This window comes from Cucumis melo, chromosome 10 (assembly GCF_025177605.1).
Source record: "Cucumis melo cultivar AY chromosome 10, USDA_Cmelo_AY_1.0, whole genome shotgun sequence".
Taxonomy (NCBI): domain Eukaryota; kingdom Viridiplantae; phylum Streptophyta; class Magnoliopsida; order Cucurbitales; family Cucurbitaceae; genus Cucumis; species Cucumis melo.
The window spans coordinates 25,904,169-25,920,697 of NC_066866.1; the positions used below are offsets into that span (position 1 = coordinate 25,904,169).

Sequence of the window (16,529 nt, forward strand, 5' to 3'; positions counted from 1 at the left end):
CCAAAGATATTTTCAGAGCAAGCTTCTTAGCATAAGACTCCAATGGAGTTATCACATTTCACTCTCTTCATGGTGTCTTTCTCCAAGGATCTAGAGTTTGTCTCCGTGTGGGTTTTAAGCCTATTTGGTCGCCTTTTCTTTAGAAGGATGTTTAGTCTGTTTTAATTTTGTCTTTGTATTTGTATCTTTGTACTTCTTTTGTTTTTGTTTTGCCTTTGGACATTACTCCTTTGTTATGGGTTTTTAGCTTGTTTGGATATGACGAGGGTGCTATGGGGGTGTCAACTTAGTTGAGATGCCCAATGCACCTTCTGATCCATGGTTCCATGCTCATTGTATAATTCTCTTGTACTATGAGCTTTTGTCTCATTATTATTATATTAATATTAATAAAGTGACTATCTTCCTTTTCAAAAAAGATTTGATTAACAGAGAAGCCAAACAACTATTTTGGAAAAAAACCTGAAAAATGAGAGAAATCTGGCGGGGGTGGAACATGGTTAGACATAATGGTGATGGCTCAGACTTGATCGGCTGGCGAAAAGAAGCAAAACCCTGTAAGTATCCGTGAAAGACGAGCAAAAAATGTCATAAACCGACGAACTCTGAAGGGTCGGCGGCAGAGGGGACCAGTGGTGATTCCGATGGAGATATGGCAGCTAACGAACTCTAAAGGGCCATCGATGATGACGGAAGACGACGACGACAACTTTTTTTTCTCTGTTTTTAAGAAAATTAGTGTTTTTAGGGTTTCATTGTTATTTCTGCTTTGATACCAACTTAAAAATGGAAAGTAAGGGTAATGTAATATTATTCCTCTACATTATTAAACCAAATACAAGGTCTTCTTATATATAGAATGACCAACAACAAATAAGCAAAAATAAAAAGGAAAAAATATAGACATAAATAAAAAAATAATAACACAAGAGAAAAGTAAATTCATCACTTTTGCTTTTCCCAATGAGAATCCAAAAGTCACTTTGCCATTAAATTCATTTAAATTCCTCTTAGATTAACTCGGTTGTTACCTCATTAAAGGAAGGCCAAAAGGAAAAAAGTCAAACGTTTGGCACTTTGAATTTCTTCAAATTTTCGACAGCTTTCTATTGCGCCATCAGATGTTCTTGCCCCAACGGGTGCTCCAATGCCCTACGGAGTTTCCTCCAACTAGGATCCCATTAACTCTTCATCTTTAGGCTCTTTCTCCTCTACCACTCTCTACTCCTCAGCAAGATCAGGGTCAAAGATTAAAATTGAAAAGAAAGAAATCTTCAAAGATCTTCCCAAAATGGAAATCTTCAAAGATCTTCCCAAAATGTCTTAAGCCTATGTTATTAAGTTATGCTTTGTTTTTTTTGCTTTGTATTTAGTTTTAGGTTGCCATCTTTTTATGTTGCCTAAGTATAGTTTTGTTTTCTTGTGAGATTGTATTCTCCCCTAGCTTTTTTTGCTCTTAATATAATACTTTGGATGTGGTCAAAATACTTTTTTTGCTCTTGTGAGATTATCAATTCCTCTCTTTTTAGCTTTTTGCATAATTTGGATGTGGCTTACCTTTTCCTCGGTTTGCACAGACGTGTTAAGTTTGTAAAACTTTTTGTGCAGGTCTACTTACCTGTATGATACATTGCGTCCTCGAGTTGTTCATGAAACAAGTTTGGACTTTCTGTGCGAACTAGTTGATATTCTTAAAGTTGAAGTTTTGGGAGAACAACTCATTCAACAGCGAGAGTCGTTAGTTGGATTACGTCCCACACTCGAGAGGATTCTAGCTGATGTTCATGAGCGACTAACGTTTCGTGCTCGAACACACATTCGTGATGAGGTAATTTTAATCTTAATTCTAGTATTTGCACTTGTCTCCTATGGCTATATAACTGATTGTAGGAATATTATTTTATCTTTTACTCGTCTTAAACTAAGTTTTCTATGCATTTATATGCATCAACTCTTGTGAGATGAATTTTCTCCTTATAGGGCATACTTCCTGTTCCGATGTAGTTTTTCTATATTGCATTCTTTAGACTCTTGTCATTTTCTCTATGAAAGTTTTGTTTTTTATTCATAAAATAGATCAAATAAACATAAATCTAGAGCATAGCACTGCTACGACCCCTCCGCTTATGCACAGCATGAGTAGGGGTCCTAGTAATACACTTGTTTAGCATATTTTAGTATTAAGGATTTTCTTTTAATACACTTTTAATTCTTGTGATTTTTGGTATTTCTCCATACTTCTGTAATTTATTTCTTTTTTTAATTATTATTAGTAATATACATTATAGCAAGTGCAGGTGACTCGGGTTCGATCCCAGCAATGACGCCCAAAGAAAAAAAAAAAAAAAAGAAAACACTACATCACTAAATTTTCATTACTTTCTTCTGTAGATTGCAAATTATTTTCCTTCCGATGAAGACTTGGAGTATCCAGAAAAGCTTGAGAGAACTGCAGTGGAATTGGCAGAAAATACTTCTGTAAATCTTCTTACCCTAAATTTGAACCCCTTGTTTTGTGTACTTGTGTTCTGGAGTTTATGCTATTTTTAGATGGCATCTACCCTTTCCTGCATATTATGCCTAGGCAATCAAAGCTTCATAGATTCTAATTTATTCTTTATCACTTTTCATTTTATAAAAATTTTAACGAGATAATGCATACTAAAAAGAACAATATATTAGATTCGAATATCTTTTAAGTTTTGTGTACTTGATATTATCACTGTTGTACATATGAGTCAATAGTTAATATGGTTTTTAGACATCCTTGGCATTGTGATGGAAGTGTGATGTCCAGAAAACTGATAAAGAAAGGAACAGATTCTCGTAGATGGGTAAGGTGGACATACTACCTATTATCAAGTGTAACATCGACCTTAAGAATCAGACAATTCTTTGTTAATGTTTTCATTGTATTTAAAATATATTTGTGTATTAATTTTTCCTTATTTGTATTTTTCAGTAGAGGTATTTCTTCTATTTAAGAAAACCCTTTGGAAAAATAGAAATAAAAGAAAGACACTTTTTACACATGGTATCAGAGATGAAATTGTTGTGAAACCCTAAAAAACTCAAACTTTCTAAAAAACTACAAAAACACCAGTTGACCCACTGCTGCCGCCGCGGACTAATCCTTGTTCACCGCCGCCGATCCTACAGATCCTTGTTGCACATTGCATCTCGGTGGAGCCATTGTCGTCGAAGCTATTTTTCTTCTGTTTGCCTGAAGCTTGTCCAAAGGAATTGTTTTTTGCTTGGGGGTAGCTATTGTCCATCAGCTGGTCAAGTCCGCAGCCATTGCCATCGTGTGCCGTCGGTCACCGTTGCCATTCACCGTGTTCTGTCGCTGGTCACCGCCGGCCATGTTTTTTCTTCTTTTTTCTGGTGCTTTTTCCAGATCTTCTGCTTTCTCTCTTTGGGTTGATGTTTTTTCAGCAACATGTCAGACACCAAGTCCATTACCACTAAAGTATTGGACAATCGCACCCTAGCCAACTGTTCCACTGTCCAAATAACTACCAATCAAATAAATGAGGATAACTTTCTTCATTGGACACTCTGCAATTTGTGAGATTTAAAGTTTCTGTGGCTATGTCAATTAGGCCTCCAAAAGTGGTCTCCTATAGCTTTAGAGGTGCTTCTTTGCCAGAAACCTAAAGGGAGATTCTTGATGTTAATCCAGGCCCCCAACCTTTAATCGTAAGAGGCCTACTATGTCGAACTGAATCCCATTTTTTAAATTTAATGTGGAATTTGCCCCGAGTCTACCTTGGATTCTTTCTTATTGGCGGCTTTAATTCATTTAGGGAGCTGTCTATAGATGGAATTTTGGGAGAACAAACAGGATTAACTTCAGGTTCTTTATTTCCACTGTTTCTCTTTCCTCCACGAATCATTTGCCTCTTTCCCCACGCACGCCTGTTGCTCTTCTCCTTCTGAATTTGAATTTTGGCGCTTGTTATGCTCTTTTTTCTCCTGCGAGGAGTAGGCCGGTCGGTCAGAAAGTACAGCACCAGCCATACTTTTTTCCCTTCAAAAGGGTTTCTATTGATTGCCGGAATTTCCTCCTCCAAGGCTACTGCATTTAATCTACATTAATCAATAGGATTAATAAAGTCACTAATCTACATAAATCAATAGGATTTGTAAAGTCACCAAGTACTATATCTTTTTTAATAATTGTTGACCTTCAATTGACTCAATACCGAAATTAAGGAAGAAACTTTCTCTTAGAGTGTTCTTTATCTCAATGGTGGCTGATATGAACCCACATAAATTCTTTCTCACATGAATTCTGGCTTTAGAACAATCAATAAGGTTAAGGGTATTCAAAGCTATTTTTTCCAAACCTCAAAAATACTCACCAATTGCGTTGGAGACATCTTTCCTCAATAAGTTAAAGGGGAAGGTTCTTAACTAAGAGCCACCCTCCATACCTTGTAATCAGTGTTGCTCTGTGTCACGGACATACTTGTCCAAGGTGTTGTTTACCTATGGTCGTATGCTCGAATACCCCTAAATCGCTTTATCTTAATGTCTTAAAAGTAGTTTAGTCTATTTCTTTTGTTTTCGTGTCGCCGAGTCACAGTGTGACATTTCGGCTTTTCATATGCAAGCCTGCCAAGGCCAAAAATCTCAATATGAACTATAGAGGTACCTGAGTAGTCCAACCCTCGCCCAAGCCTTGTCGCACTCTTTGCAATCTAAACTATTTTCCTTGCAATTGACAGTCTTCAATGCTTTCCTTTATGATGTTTCCAACAATTTACTTTCTCTCTCCCGTTTTATAAAAACATTTTTCCGAGAACGTGGATGGAGGCTACATCATACCGCGAGTTTGTCCGTGGATTTCGAATATTGAACGGCTGACTTGTTCACCGAGCAGAACAAGTGCCGCACAATCGTATTTGAAAGGTTACGATTGTGACAAGTGGTATCAGAGCCAAATTGACTAGTTGATAATAACACCGAAATATGTCGTCGGCAAATCCATCGGGCAAGGCCCAGAGAGACCGACTGGTAGAGCTGGAGGAGCAGATGCTCTACCAAGCTGAAGTTCCCGACTCCGTCAGTTTCTTGGAGTCCCGTCTCGAAGAGATTGCTAAGAAAACTGACATGATCGATGCGGTAGCTGGCCGTGACGAAGGATTACCAATATAAGAGTTGGCAAGAGTCGACACTCTAGAAGGAAACGTTGGAAGAACTGTTAACTACGTATATGGAGACAGTTCGTCGGGCCCACATGGAAGAACGTGTCAATGAGCTAGATAGCTTTCAAAAGACACTCTTAGAGATGATAAACGGCATATCGGAGGATTTTCGAATGGTTGATGTTAGACATTCAAGATATGTCGGAGAAAGACAGTTTTCTGTTTTGTCGAAGGGCTGAAACCGTGGACCAAGACCAAGTTATATGAACAAAGGGTCCAAGACCTCACGTCAGTGTATGCAGCAGCCTAACAATTGTTTGATCTGATCAGTGACTCTCAAGATGCGAGACGTCACCAAAGTTCCTCACCTGGAAGGAATAGGAATAGTCGCCCGAGTTCTCTTAAAACTGTTTGGGGGAGACAAACGTTCTGGTAAAGACCGCAGACTTTACCAATCAAACACAGAGAACACATGGCGAAGGCCGAATAATCGAAGCCTACCCAAGCGTCTCCTCAGTTGTTTCATATGTGAGGGGGCACATCTGACAAGAGAATGTCCGAATGAAGTCGACTTTCATGCTTTTCAGGCCTCATTAATCCCAGATTCAGATGATAAGTTGAATCAAGTCGAAGGCGAAGCCAACTGGATAGAAGAGGGCGAGAAGCCTAGAATAGGGGCCTTAAAGTATCTGTCGTCTCTCCAGAAAAAAACAGAAGAAAGAAGCATATCAGTGGAAAGAGGATTATTGTATGTTGACACCTGGATCAACCAAAAACAAACTAATAGCACTATGATTAATTCCGGTGCAACTCACAACTTCATAACAGAGGTAGAAGCTAGACGTCTGAGGTTCCGTTGGGAGAAGAATTTAGGAAGAATGAAGGCCGTGAATTCCGTTGTCCTACCCATCGTCAGACTAGTGAAACGAACGACGATAAAGTTGGGAGGGTGGAAAGGTCCTGTAGACTTTGTGGTTGTAAAGATGGACGGCTTCGATGTAGTGCTAGGAATGGAGTTCCTCCTTGAACATCAAGTCATACCAATGCCCTTAACCAAATGTCTAGTGATTACTGGATCTTTTCCCACAGTAGTGCAAGCAGATATTCGTCAGCCTAACAGGTTTAAAATGATATCAGCCATGCAACTAGAGGAGTCCCGCCCAAGAGGAACCACAATTCGCGGCGATCCTGCTTGCGGCGTTGGGAAAACTGGGGGAAATAGTCCCCAAAGACACTCTGTGTGTCCTTGAGAAGTACCATGGTGGGATGCCAAAAAGTTAGCCCAAGTCCTTGTCGATGCGAAGGATGACCGACCATGGGATAGAATCGCCGCTAGAGGTGAAAGCGCATGCGAAGAATGATCATCACACGACGCCACCAGAGGTAGCTAAACTTCGAAAACAGTTGAAGAAGTTGTCGAGTACAGGATTTAGTAGACTTGTACAAGCTCCGTATGGAGCCTCGGTCCTTTCCCTGAAGAAGGACAGAAATTCACAACGGCGTATAAAGCGCAATACCCTGAATAAGCTCACAGCTAGCCGTAAGTATCCATTTCCCCTACTGCCCAACCTATTTAACCGCTCACGTAGGGTGAAGTATTTCCCGAAGTCAGACATCCGATCGAGGTATTGTCGAGTTAGAGCAACGAAGGCAGAGGGACTCGAGACAACTTGTGTCATTGGACTTAGAGCATATGAGTTCCCCGTGACGCCATTTAGTCTTACCGAGGCCAAGGGAGGAAAGTGTTGTTCTGTGCAGAGACAGATAAACGTGCTGGATCATGTGGTGGACTTTCACCAGTTTGAGGGAGGGAAGAGGAAGATTGCCGCAGCGTGTGACGAGAGAATACCAAAATCAGTTATAGAGTTATGCTCATGCCTTGGGCTGGCTAATAGTAACGGGCAGTTCATGGAGGGATTCTTATAAAGAGCAAAGTCGCTGACTGAGTTGTTGAAAGAAGAAGACATTCAGTGGGGAGGGAACCTCGAATGTCAGGTTGCCTTCAACGGTTTGAAGCAAGCCACGATTGAGGGGCCAAGTCCTGGGGTCGCCGATGCGACCAAGCCTCCCAAAGTTGAGGTCGAGCAATTCAACTGTATGCTCGAAGAACATCTGCATCATTTTGTTGATGGCAGACAAAAGAATTGGGTTCAACTGCTGAATGTAGCCCAATTTGGTCACAGTACTCAGACAGATTCGCTGATTAAGAGAAGTCAGTTTGAGATTAAAGGTAGTAGGCATTCTGTATTGCCGCGGGTCCCTGATGGCCCTTATGTAGGGAACAACCCTCAAGTTCGCAGAGTTGAAAAAGAATGGGAGCAAATGACTGACATCGCTCGAATGTGCCTAGAAGAAGCCTCAAGTCCAATGGAGGAGAGGGTGGATCAAAAGCGATGCCCCCTTGAGTTCGAGTGGATGACCAAGCCGTCGATCAACGGTGCAACAACGCCGTACGATTATTTGTCAACCCGGAACAGGAAGAAGATAGAGAAGTCAAGGAAGTCCTTGCTGACAGAGTAAGGACAGGTAAAAGTCCCACGAGGGAGATACATAAATTCCTAGTGAAGTGGAAGAACCCCCTCGTGGAGGTAATAAGCAGAAATGGTGTCGAAGATCTTGAAGCGTGAAAGCAGAAGATCGAAGAGCTCCAGCTTCGCCAGTTGACGGGGACGTCAACCGTTTAGGTGAGGGAGAATGTCACGGGCATACTTGTCCAAGGTGTTATTTACCTATGGCCGTATGCCCGAATACCCCTAAATCGCTTATCTTTATGTCTTAAAAGTAGTTGAGTCTATTTCTTTCGTTTTCGTGTCGCCGAGCCACAGTGTGTGACATTTCGGCTTTTTCATATGCAAGCCTAGGTCAAAAATCTCAATATGTATTATAGGGGTATCTGAGTAGTCCAAGCCTTGTTGCACTCTTTGCAATCTAAGCTATTTTCCTTGCAATTAATAATCTTCAATAGTTTTCTTTATGATGTTTCCAACAATTTATTTTCTCTCTCCCGTTTTATAAAAACATTTTCCCAAGAACGTGGAGGAAGGTTACACCATATCGCGAGTTTGTCCGCGGATTTCGAATGTTGAACGGCTGACTTGTTGACCGAGCAGAACAAGTGCACGATCATGTTTGAAAGGTTACGATTGTGACACTCTGCAATGCTTATCAACATCCCACTTTTTAATAATAGGTGAAATCTTCGGTAGTTAAACCACTTTCCTGGTGTGATAATTACATCTTCAACCTTTCTTTTTGTTACTTTGATAACGACTTTATCAGCATATAATGGGTTAATGTTGATGTTGATGTTTTTGAACAAGTCTTTCAAGATTGGCTTTTATGTTCTTTCATTCATTGAAGACAAATAAACGTGATAATATCCCGAGGTTAGAAAAGTCTTCCTTAATGCAATTGTCTGATCTTCAGACCCAATGCCTTCCACCCAAAATTTGATTTTTTCCTCTATGCTTGATTGAGAATTGCTCACGACACCCTTTACTTTATCTGCATAGTTTAAACTCAGGTAGTTTGCTGGAGGAGGCCATGATTCTGTCTTCAGCGAGTCATGTTGTAGGGAGGAATGCCACTAACAAAAAGTCCTTGATCATATAAATAAATGAAGACCATCGCTTCTTAGAATCACCTGAAAAGATGTGAATAAAGGAGAAGTCACTATATCCCTTTCGTGCTACACACCTCATGAACCACCTTGAAGGAGTTCGAAATTTAGTTAGCCTTGTTGATTCACATCCTTCATTTCTGTTTTTCAAAAAGAAATTCCATTCTGGTTCATTCACTAGGTTTGTAATGGCTTCCACGAACCATTCACGTTGAAGGTTAGACACTTCTAGAATTTTTTCTGAAATCCACGTCCTCAATATGGAAATATCCTCTTTCAAGCCATATGCAGTAAATCAAATCTTGCTGGAATTAGAGGATGCCAAAGTCGGGTGGAAGCTGTGTAGTGAGGGAGGAGGAGAGAGGACTTACCTTTTATTCCTTCTTTAGGAATGTGGCTGGTATTGAAACGTATAAGTCTTCTTCTGCCCCATTTGCATACCAAAAACCAGGGGTTCCGGCTTTTGGAGATCTGGTAGAAAGGTCATGTGTCAGTCAAGTGAATGGTATGTAGTTCCACTGGTTGGGTAGTGGAAGCTAAACCATTAGAAAGCTAAATTTGTGCTGCTAAATGTATTCGTCAACATTTTTGTCCATCTTTTGTCTTTCCGGGTTTTCTCTTCATGTGGGGGGCAAGTAAAGCCTCTTTGCTGATGCTGATATTTTGAAAGGCTTTTTCAAGCCTCTTCTTGTTTTTGGACTACTATGGCATGATAGCTATGAGCCTGTCGGTCGGTTGCATCTTCTTGCAAGTGTTTAGATTTGAATAGGTTCCTTATGAGAGAGATATTTCATTATGCTTTGTTTCAGATTTCTTCGATTTGGTTCTATTTAGCTTAAAATTTTCTGTTGGAATTTGCTTATTAGCTCGTCATCTCTTTTGTTTGCCTAATTTTAGCATTTGTTGTAGTTGTTAACTGAATTGTCTTATACTTTGAGCTTAAGTCTCATTTATTAATTAATAATACATAAATAGGCTTGTCTCCGTTTCAAAAAAAATAAAGAAGTATTGTTATGTTCTAAAATATAATAATAAATTACATATATGAGTAATTTAGCTACAAGTATAGTGTGTCTCTAACGCGTCCTGTCGCACTTTTGTAGAAATGGGCCGTATCGCTGTCCTGTGTAGCATGTCGGTGTCCGTGCTTCCTAGCTTAGAATTAATGGAACTCTGGGAATGTCTAAGACAGGAACTTTCACCGCAAGAAGTCCCTGATTCATCTGTTTTTATGGCTGTTTATTAGTGTCAAATTTAGCTCCACCCAACTAATTAAATTATATCCTTTCTGGTCTGAGAAATATTCTGTGTTCTGTTTGGATGAAATCTACTATCGTATCATTTCATTTAATTGATGAAATTGTTTGATACTGAAAAAAGCTTGCTGTGGCTAAAAGGAGATTTTATGGACTCCTTAAATTGGCCACTTTTCAATCAAAAGTATCGTTTAATTTTTATATATGCATCCCGACATATCCCCCCTCCCTCCCTCCCCACCCCAAATATTATATCGATAATATAAAAAACTGGGATTTATCCTATTGTAGGTTGGCATGAGTCAAGGTGCACCCAAGGCTTGGTATCCACCTCTAGATAAAACTTTATCATACCTTTCAAAGTTGTATCGTTGTCTAGAACCAGTTGTATTCACTGGTTTAGCCCAGGTACTCGTGTAATCGCTCCTAATTTCCTATGGTTTTCTCGCAGTTTTGATTTACCCTTTTTTCTGATATTTTCCAGGAAGCTGTAGAAGTTTGTTCTACATCTATTCAAGTAAGACAGCCAATTAATGTTTTTCGAAGTTCAAATTAGATATTTGTATCTTATAATAGAAGAGATTTGATCCTTTTTTGTTATGACCTGATTTCACTGATGTTGTTCATGATTTCTACTCTTCGGTTTCCCCCAAGTTCTCCAGCGAATTTTATGCTTTTTTCATGATGTGCTTCCTGTTATCTACTCCAGAAAGCAAGTAAACTTATTGCAAAAAGATCGTCGCCTATGGATGGGCAACTTTTTTTGATAAAGCACTTCCTCATTCTAAGGGAGCAGGTACCATCTAGTTATAGTCCTACTCTCTTCTTCTACATGACATGTGATTTTTCACTTTTTTATTTTGCTTTTCAGATTGCGAGTTTTGATGTAGAATTTTCGGCAACTCACAAGGAACTCGATTTCTCTCATGTCTTGGTTGGTAATTCTGAGTCAAACTTTTCACTTTTTTTGTTTTTTTTTTTTCTTTTTTTAAAGGAAACAAAACTTTTCATTGATATAATGGAGAGTGTCTAATGCCTGAATTACATTGGAATAGAAACAAGAATAGTAATACTAGAAATATGAAATAGGCATCAAAAAATGTGAATAAAAACTATGAAATAGGCATCAAAAAATGTGAATAAAAACTAATCAAAGAAAATAAAAATACTCAATTCAAACGTATATCTTGCACTGTAATTATTATAGAGCTTGGAGAGAGCACCAAGGAAGCATCAACCCTTGCAATTTCAAAACAGTTTAGTCACGAAAAGGATTTGTGGTGTAAGACCCTTTGGTTTCTTTCAAACCAAATTTCACCAAGCTTGGCTTTGCTTTGATCAAATTTGATTGAGGCTTGAATGACGACCCACTAGGATTTTTCTTTTTGAAATGAAAATGAACATCATTACTGATATTAATAAAAGAGACTAAGTACAAGATAAATATAGCAATAAGGACTAAAAGAATAGATGTACCTTAAAATATAACGAGCTGGTTAAGACCCTATAGAACCTGAGCAAACAAGAAAATCTAAATACAAGAAAATCTAAATACAAAGCAAAACTTGAATAATCTTTCAACAAAGAGGCCAAAATCAGCTGGGATCTTGCACACTGATTGCTTCGAAATGAATGGAGAGGAAACACCAAGAAAAGGTGTACAGGAGTAATGTGTAGGAATAAACCCTTTAAGTCTCTGTTTTTTTACTGCTTATTTTAATTATGTGGCTGTTAGTTAGTGGCTGTCCAGATTGTCAGTTAACAGTTGGGTTGTTATTTTAGTTAGCAGTTTGTTATTTTCAGCCCTACAATGTATAAATATGCTTCTTGCCATCCCTTATTAAATATCGATAAAAGAATTACTCATTAACAATCTTGAAGCATTTACATCAAAAGGCAACCAGCCATGTTGCTTCAAGTTTGATTTAATAATATACATTCCTGTGCCCCTGAAGACTTGCTGAATTCTTTTATCTCAAACTTCGATAGCAAAGCTATGACATCATTGGTTCTAAGAAAAATAGGACCTGAATACAGCAACTTTCCAATAAAAACTGCACGTGTATTGCTGAGAAATCCCATCAAAGCTCCAATTGGTCGAACATAATTCTGAAAAAAAGAAAGAGGGAAAGAGGCCAAACAAGAAAACTCTCATTTTTTCAAAGACAGTTATCTTGCTTCAACATGCCTCCCACCGCCCTGAGAATCATCCAATTCCTATACAATTTTCGAAGTTAATTGCTGAAGAACCAGAAACATGGCTTCTTTCAGGTCTCAAACTAAAACTAAACCACATTCCTCAACAAAAACTTCAAATAAGCTGGAATATCACAATGCTAAACTTGTGAGGGAATTACATAGGCCTGCTTCTGAAAAATTAAATCCTCTTCAGTTTGTAACAGAGAATTTAGATCAGATTCTAAAGGGTCCTTCAATGCTTGATCCTCTTTCTCATCTGATGTTATCAAATGATCAGATTCCTCACAGCCCACAGAAAATGGAGAGTCAAAATCTAATACATGCTTCTTTTTTTATGAAGGCTAGGAGAACCTCTCAAGATTTACCTTTGAATTAGGTAAAGAATAAACAGAGTATTTAAGTTCTGGATAGATAATGCTATGAGGATCTTACCTGTTCGAAAGAGAAGAGGCGTGAGTTTAGGCACATTTTGTCTCTGAAAAATTAGGATTCTAATCTGAGATCAAATTTTCCTATGTAAATCTCTTCTTAGGGGCCTCCTTCAACCTCTTTCTTCTAACAAATTGCTTGGGGAACGGTTTAATGAGGTCGGAGAATTTCTTTTATTTTTGGCATCTTTTAGACTTGGCTCTTGTCCCAGATCTGGCCAAGGAAGAGAGGGAAGAAGAAGAAAATGAAATGGATGAAGGAGCTTTTCCGGAGGAAATTTCTGTGGGCAATGAAACTGCATCGTACATGGGAGCTAAAGTCTTTAGTCTTTTTTTTTTTTTTTGAAACAGAAACGGACCTCTTTGCTAATGTTGATAAAAGAAACTAATGCTCAAAGTACAAGAAAGGTATACCGATAAACACTAGGAATTGTGTTCTTGTATATTCATTAAACACGCAAATGGTTACGTGGAAAATAGCAACCACAGTCTTAACACAGATCAAACTCAGTCTTAACATAGAAAATTACAAACCAAGTACAATCCACAAAAACAAGAACATAAATCAGCAAGACTATTGACAGCAATTAACACAACATGAGGCTTATTTGAAAACCCGAGAATCAAGAGAAAAACCACGATACTTTAGTTTTTATTATTTTTCTTATGAATGAATACAATAGGTACAAAGGGAGAGAATAAATAGAATACAATAGGAGTAAGAAAGGAAAAGATTTAGGAAATAAAATCTTCCATATTATTCTTTCAAAAAATACTCTAAGGGCAAAGCCCTACTAATTCTAATACTCCCCCTCAAGTTGAGACGTAAATATCAATGAGTCCCAACTTGCTAACACAAAAGTCGAAGTGTGGTATGAGAAGTCCCTTGGTAAGAACATCAGCAATCTGTTGGCTCGAAGGAATGTATGGAATGCATATGCTTCCACTGTCAAGTCTTTCTTTGATGAAATGCCGATCAATCTCAACATGTTTAGTTCTATCATGTTGAACTGGGTTGTTAGCAATACTAATAGCGACTTTGTTATCAAAAGAAACTTCAAGGGTGTTTCACATTCCTGATGAAGATCTGACAAGACTTTCTGGAGTCAAATTTCCTCACATATTCCCAAACTCATAGTTCTGTATTCGGCCTCAGCGCTGCTCTTGGCCACAACACTTTGCTTCTTACTCTTCCAAGTTACCAGATTGCCCTAAACAAAGGTACAATAATCGGAGGTAGACTTTCTGTCAACAACAGTTCCTGCCCAATCCGAGTCAGTCTATGCCTCAATGGTCTTTCTATTTGTTTTTCTAAACATCAGCCTGATACCAAGTGTATTTTTCAAGTATCTCAGAATTCTATTAACCGCTTCCATATGTTTCTCATAGGGAGCCTGCATAAAATGACTGACAACACTCGCAGCAAACGAAATATCAGGACGAGTATAGGATAAGTAAATTAGTTTACCTACAAGGCACTAATATTGTTCTTTATCAACTAGAACTTGATCATCAGAGTTTCCTAGTTTACAGTTGAATTCAATAGGAGTGTCAGTAGGACGACATCCCAACATACCTGTCTCGGTTAGCAAATCAAGTGTGTATTTTCTCTGAGACACGGTGATACCTTCTTTAGTTGTAGGGAACTCATCAACTCCATACAACTTTGCAAACGTCATTTCACCCTCCTTATAACAATCTTCTATTCATTTTGGATAAATGTTAAGCTGAGATTTCACCAATCTACTTCGGTCACCCCCAATGTGTGTAATCAAAGAATTTCGAGTATAACCTCTACCCCTCCCAATTCTAAGGGTAGAAAGTTGTCAACTAAACTTTGCTGCAAATCCCCTTGCCTTTCACAATTGTACTAGAACCCTGGATGACTTCGTAATGAGATGTTTCTTCCACCGGCAAGTTCAACTGAGCCATTAATTTCTCAAAAAAGTTGTGTCGCACCGCAATCTATCAACACCACCACTATCTTTTCTCATATTGCTCCTTCATTTTTTATCATTCTTGGATTACTTAAGCCGACCACCGAGTTCAATGACAACTCTATCACTGGTTCATCATGCTTTCCAACTTTGATGGCTTTTATCTCTGTTTCCTCTATATAGTCGTCTTCTTCAACTACTTCCAGTTCTTCCCCATTCGCTCAAACTACCAATACTCTGAGTTCTTTTTGTTCCTTTACCTTACATTATGTCCTGCATAATATTTTTCCCCACAACGAAACAAGGTCCCTTCTCTCGTTGGGCTTGAAACTCGGCATCAGATAACCGTCTTGATGTACCTTTCCGCCGATTAGTTTCCGCCGTCACACCCCTTAAGCAATTGTATTTTAATAGAAGTAGAAGCTTAGGCCTTATCTTCCCTACTCGCTTGAAGCCCGATTCGCTTCATATCACTTCCCAATTCTCAATCTTTTAGGTCAACTTCATCATCTGGGCAAGCCCAACATTCCATTTCAGCTTTGATCCATGGTTTCGACTCGTTCATAAACATCTCCTCCAACACTGCATTCTATAGAAAGGGCAGTGGCGCCACCAATTTATCGAACAAATTCTGGTACTTTTCCACTGTGGTCTCTTGCTTTATTGCTAGAAATCTCACCAAAATTGAACCCTCTCACCCTGATCGAAATCAAATGAGAAGCCTCTTCTTCAAATCCTCCCAATTTGCAAATGGTTCACAATCCTCATGAGACTGGTACCAATCCAAGCTTCTCCGTCAAAACTGATTATCGCCTCGGTCATCTTCTCCGATTCAGTATGTTTTGGGACTGCTTATTGGAAGTTTTTCATTCGGCTCGAAATAACCATGAATCAGGATTAGTTCCTACGAAAACTGACATTTCAATCTTTTTGAATTTGCTTCAATCACTTGCAGAATCATCCCCGTCAGATTTAGTGTGTTTGTCTTCAGGTTTTCCTCCCATCACAAGCGAATCGCTTGTGTCAATCATGCATTCAATCTTACTTGACGATCCTTCTTGTACCTCTTCCATCGTGGGGTTCCCTTTAATCATGCCTTCAATATATATTTCAATAAAAATTGTTGTTGCTGTTGTTGCTTCTCAGCCTGCATGCCTAGTCGTTCAATACTTTTAGATAAGGATGATATGTCTTCCTTAATCGTTGGTAACTCGTGTAACTCTGCTTGAATGTCGGATATCTCCTGATCAACCATTTCCAACTTTTCCTCAATTCGCTTTTGTGCCATGGCAGATATCTTCCCAAGTAGGAATGCTCTGATACCAAAATGGTAGAACACTAGGAATTGTGTTCTTGTATATTCATTAAACACCCAAACGATTACAAGGAAAATACCAAACACAGTCTTAACACAGAAAATTACAAACCAAGTACAATCCACAAAAACAAGAGCAGAAATTCAGCAAGACAGAAAAAAAAACTGCTAAGCCACAAAGATAACTGAACACTCTGCCTTCCCTGCTCTCCAGGACACTAGCAGCCCTCCATACCAGAACAAAATAACCTCCTCCTCTCTTCCCTTCTTCCTTTCCTTTTCACGTTCCTCACGTAACTAACTGTGGTCCCCACTAAGGGTGTTCAAAAAACGGTTGAAAACCGAAGCGAACCGCAATCGAATCAAAACTGAACTGCTTTATTTAAAAAGTTTATATATATAAATAATCAAATAAATAAACAAAAAGTAGAAGCTTTCATCCCGGTGGCACTCGGTTTGGTTCGGTTTCGATTCGGTTTGATACAAGTGAGCGGTTCGGTGCGATTTCGGATGAGATTTTTTTTTGCATTTTTCGGTTCGGTGTGGTTTCAGCTTCAAACCGAACTGGACCAAACCGTGAACACCCATAGTCCCCACCAAGGTGGTTTCCACTTTTGCCACTGTC

General features: G+C 38.9%; 1 protein-coding gene across 1 annotated transcript in view; it reads left to right on the forward strand.

Moving 5' to 3' along the window:
* LOC103499355 (conserved oligomeric Golgi complex subunit 3) overlaps positions 1-16,529 on the forward strand; it is a 51,189-nt gene that overhangs the window by 26,748 nt on the left and 7,912 nt on the right. Inside the window, exons 15-20 of the mRNA XM_008462338.3 lie at positions 1,609-1,828; positions 2,392-2,478; positions 10,317-10,433; positions 10,510-10,542; positions 10,735-10,821; positions 10,897-10,959. Of these exons, the coding sequence (XP_008460560.1) occupies positions 1,609-1,828; positions 2,392-2,478; positions 10,317-10,433; positions 10,510-10,542; positions 10,735-10,821; positions 10,897-10,959 (607 nt within the window). The remainder of the gene's footprint in view (positions 1-1,608; positions 1,829-2,391; positions 2,479-10,316; positions 10,434-10,509; positions 10,543-10,734; positions 10,822-10,896; positions 10,960-16,529) is intronic.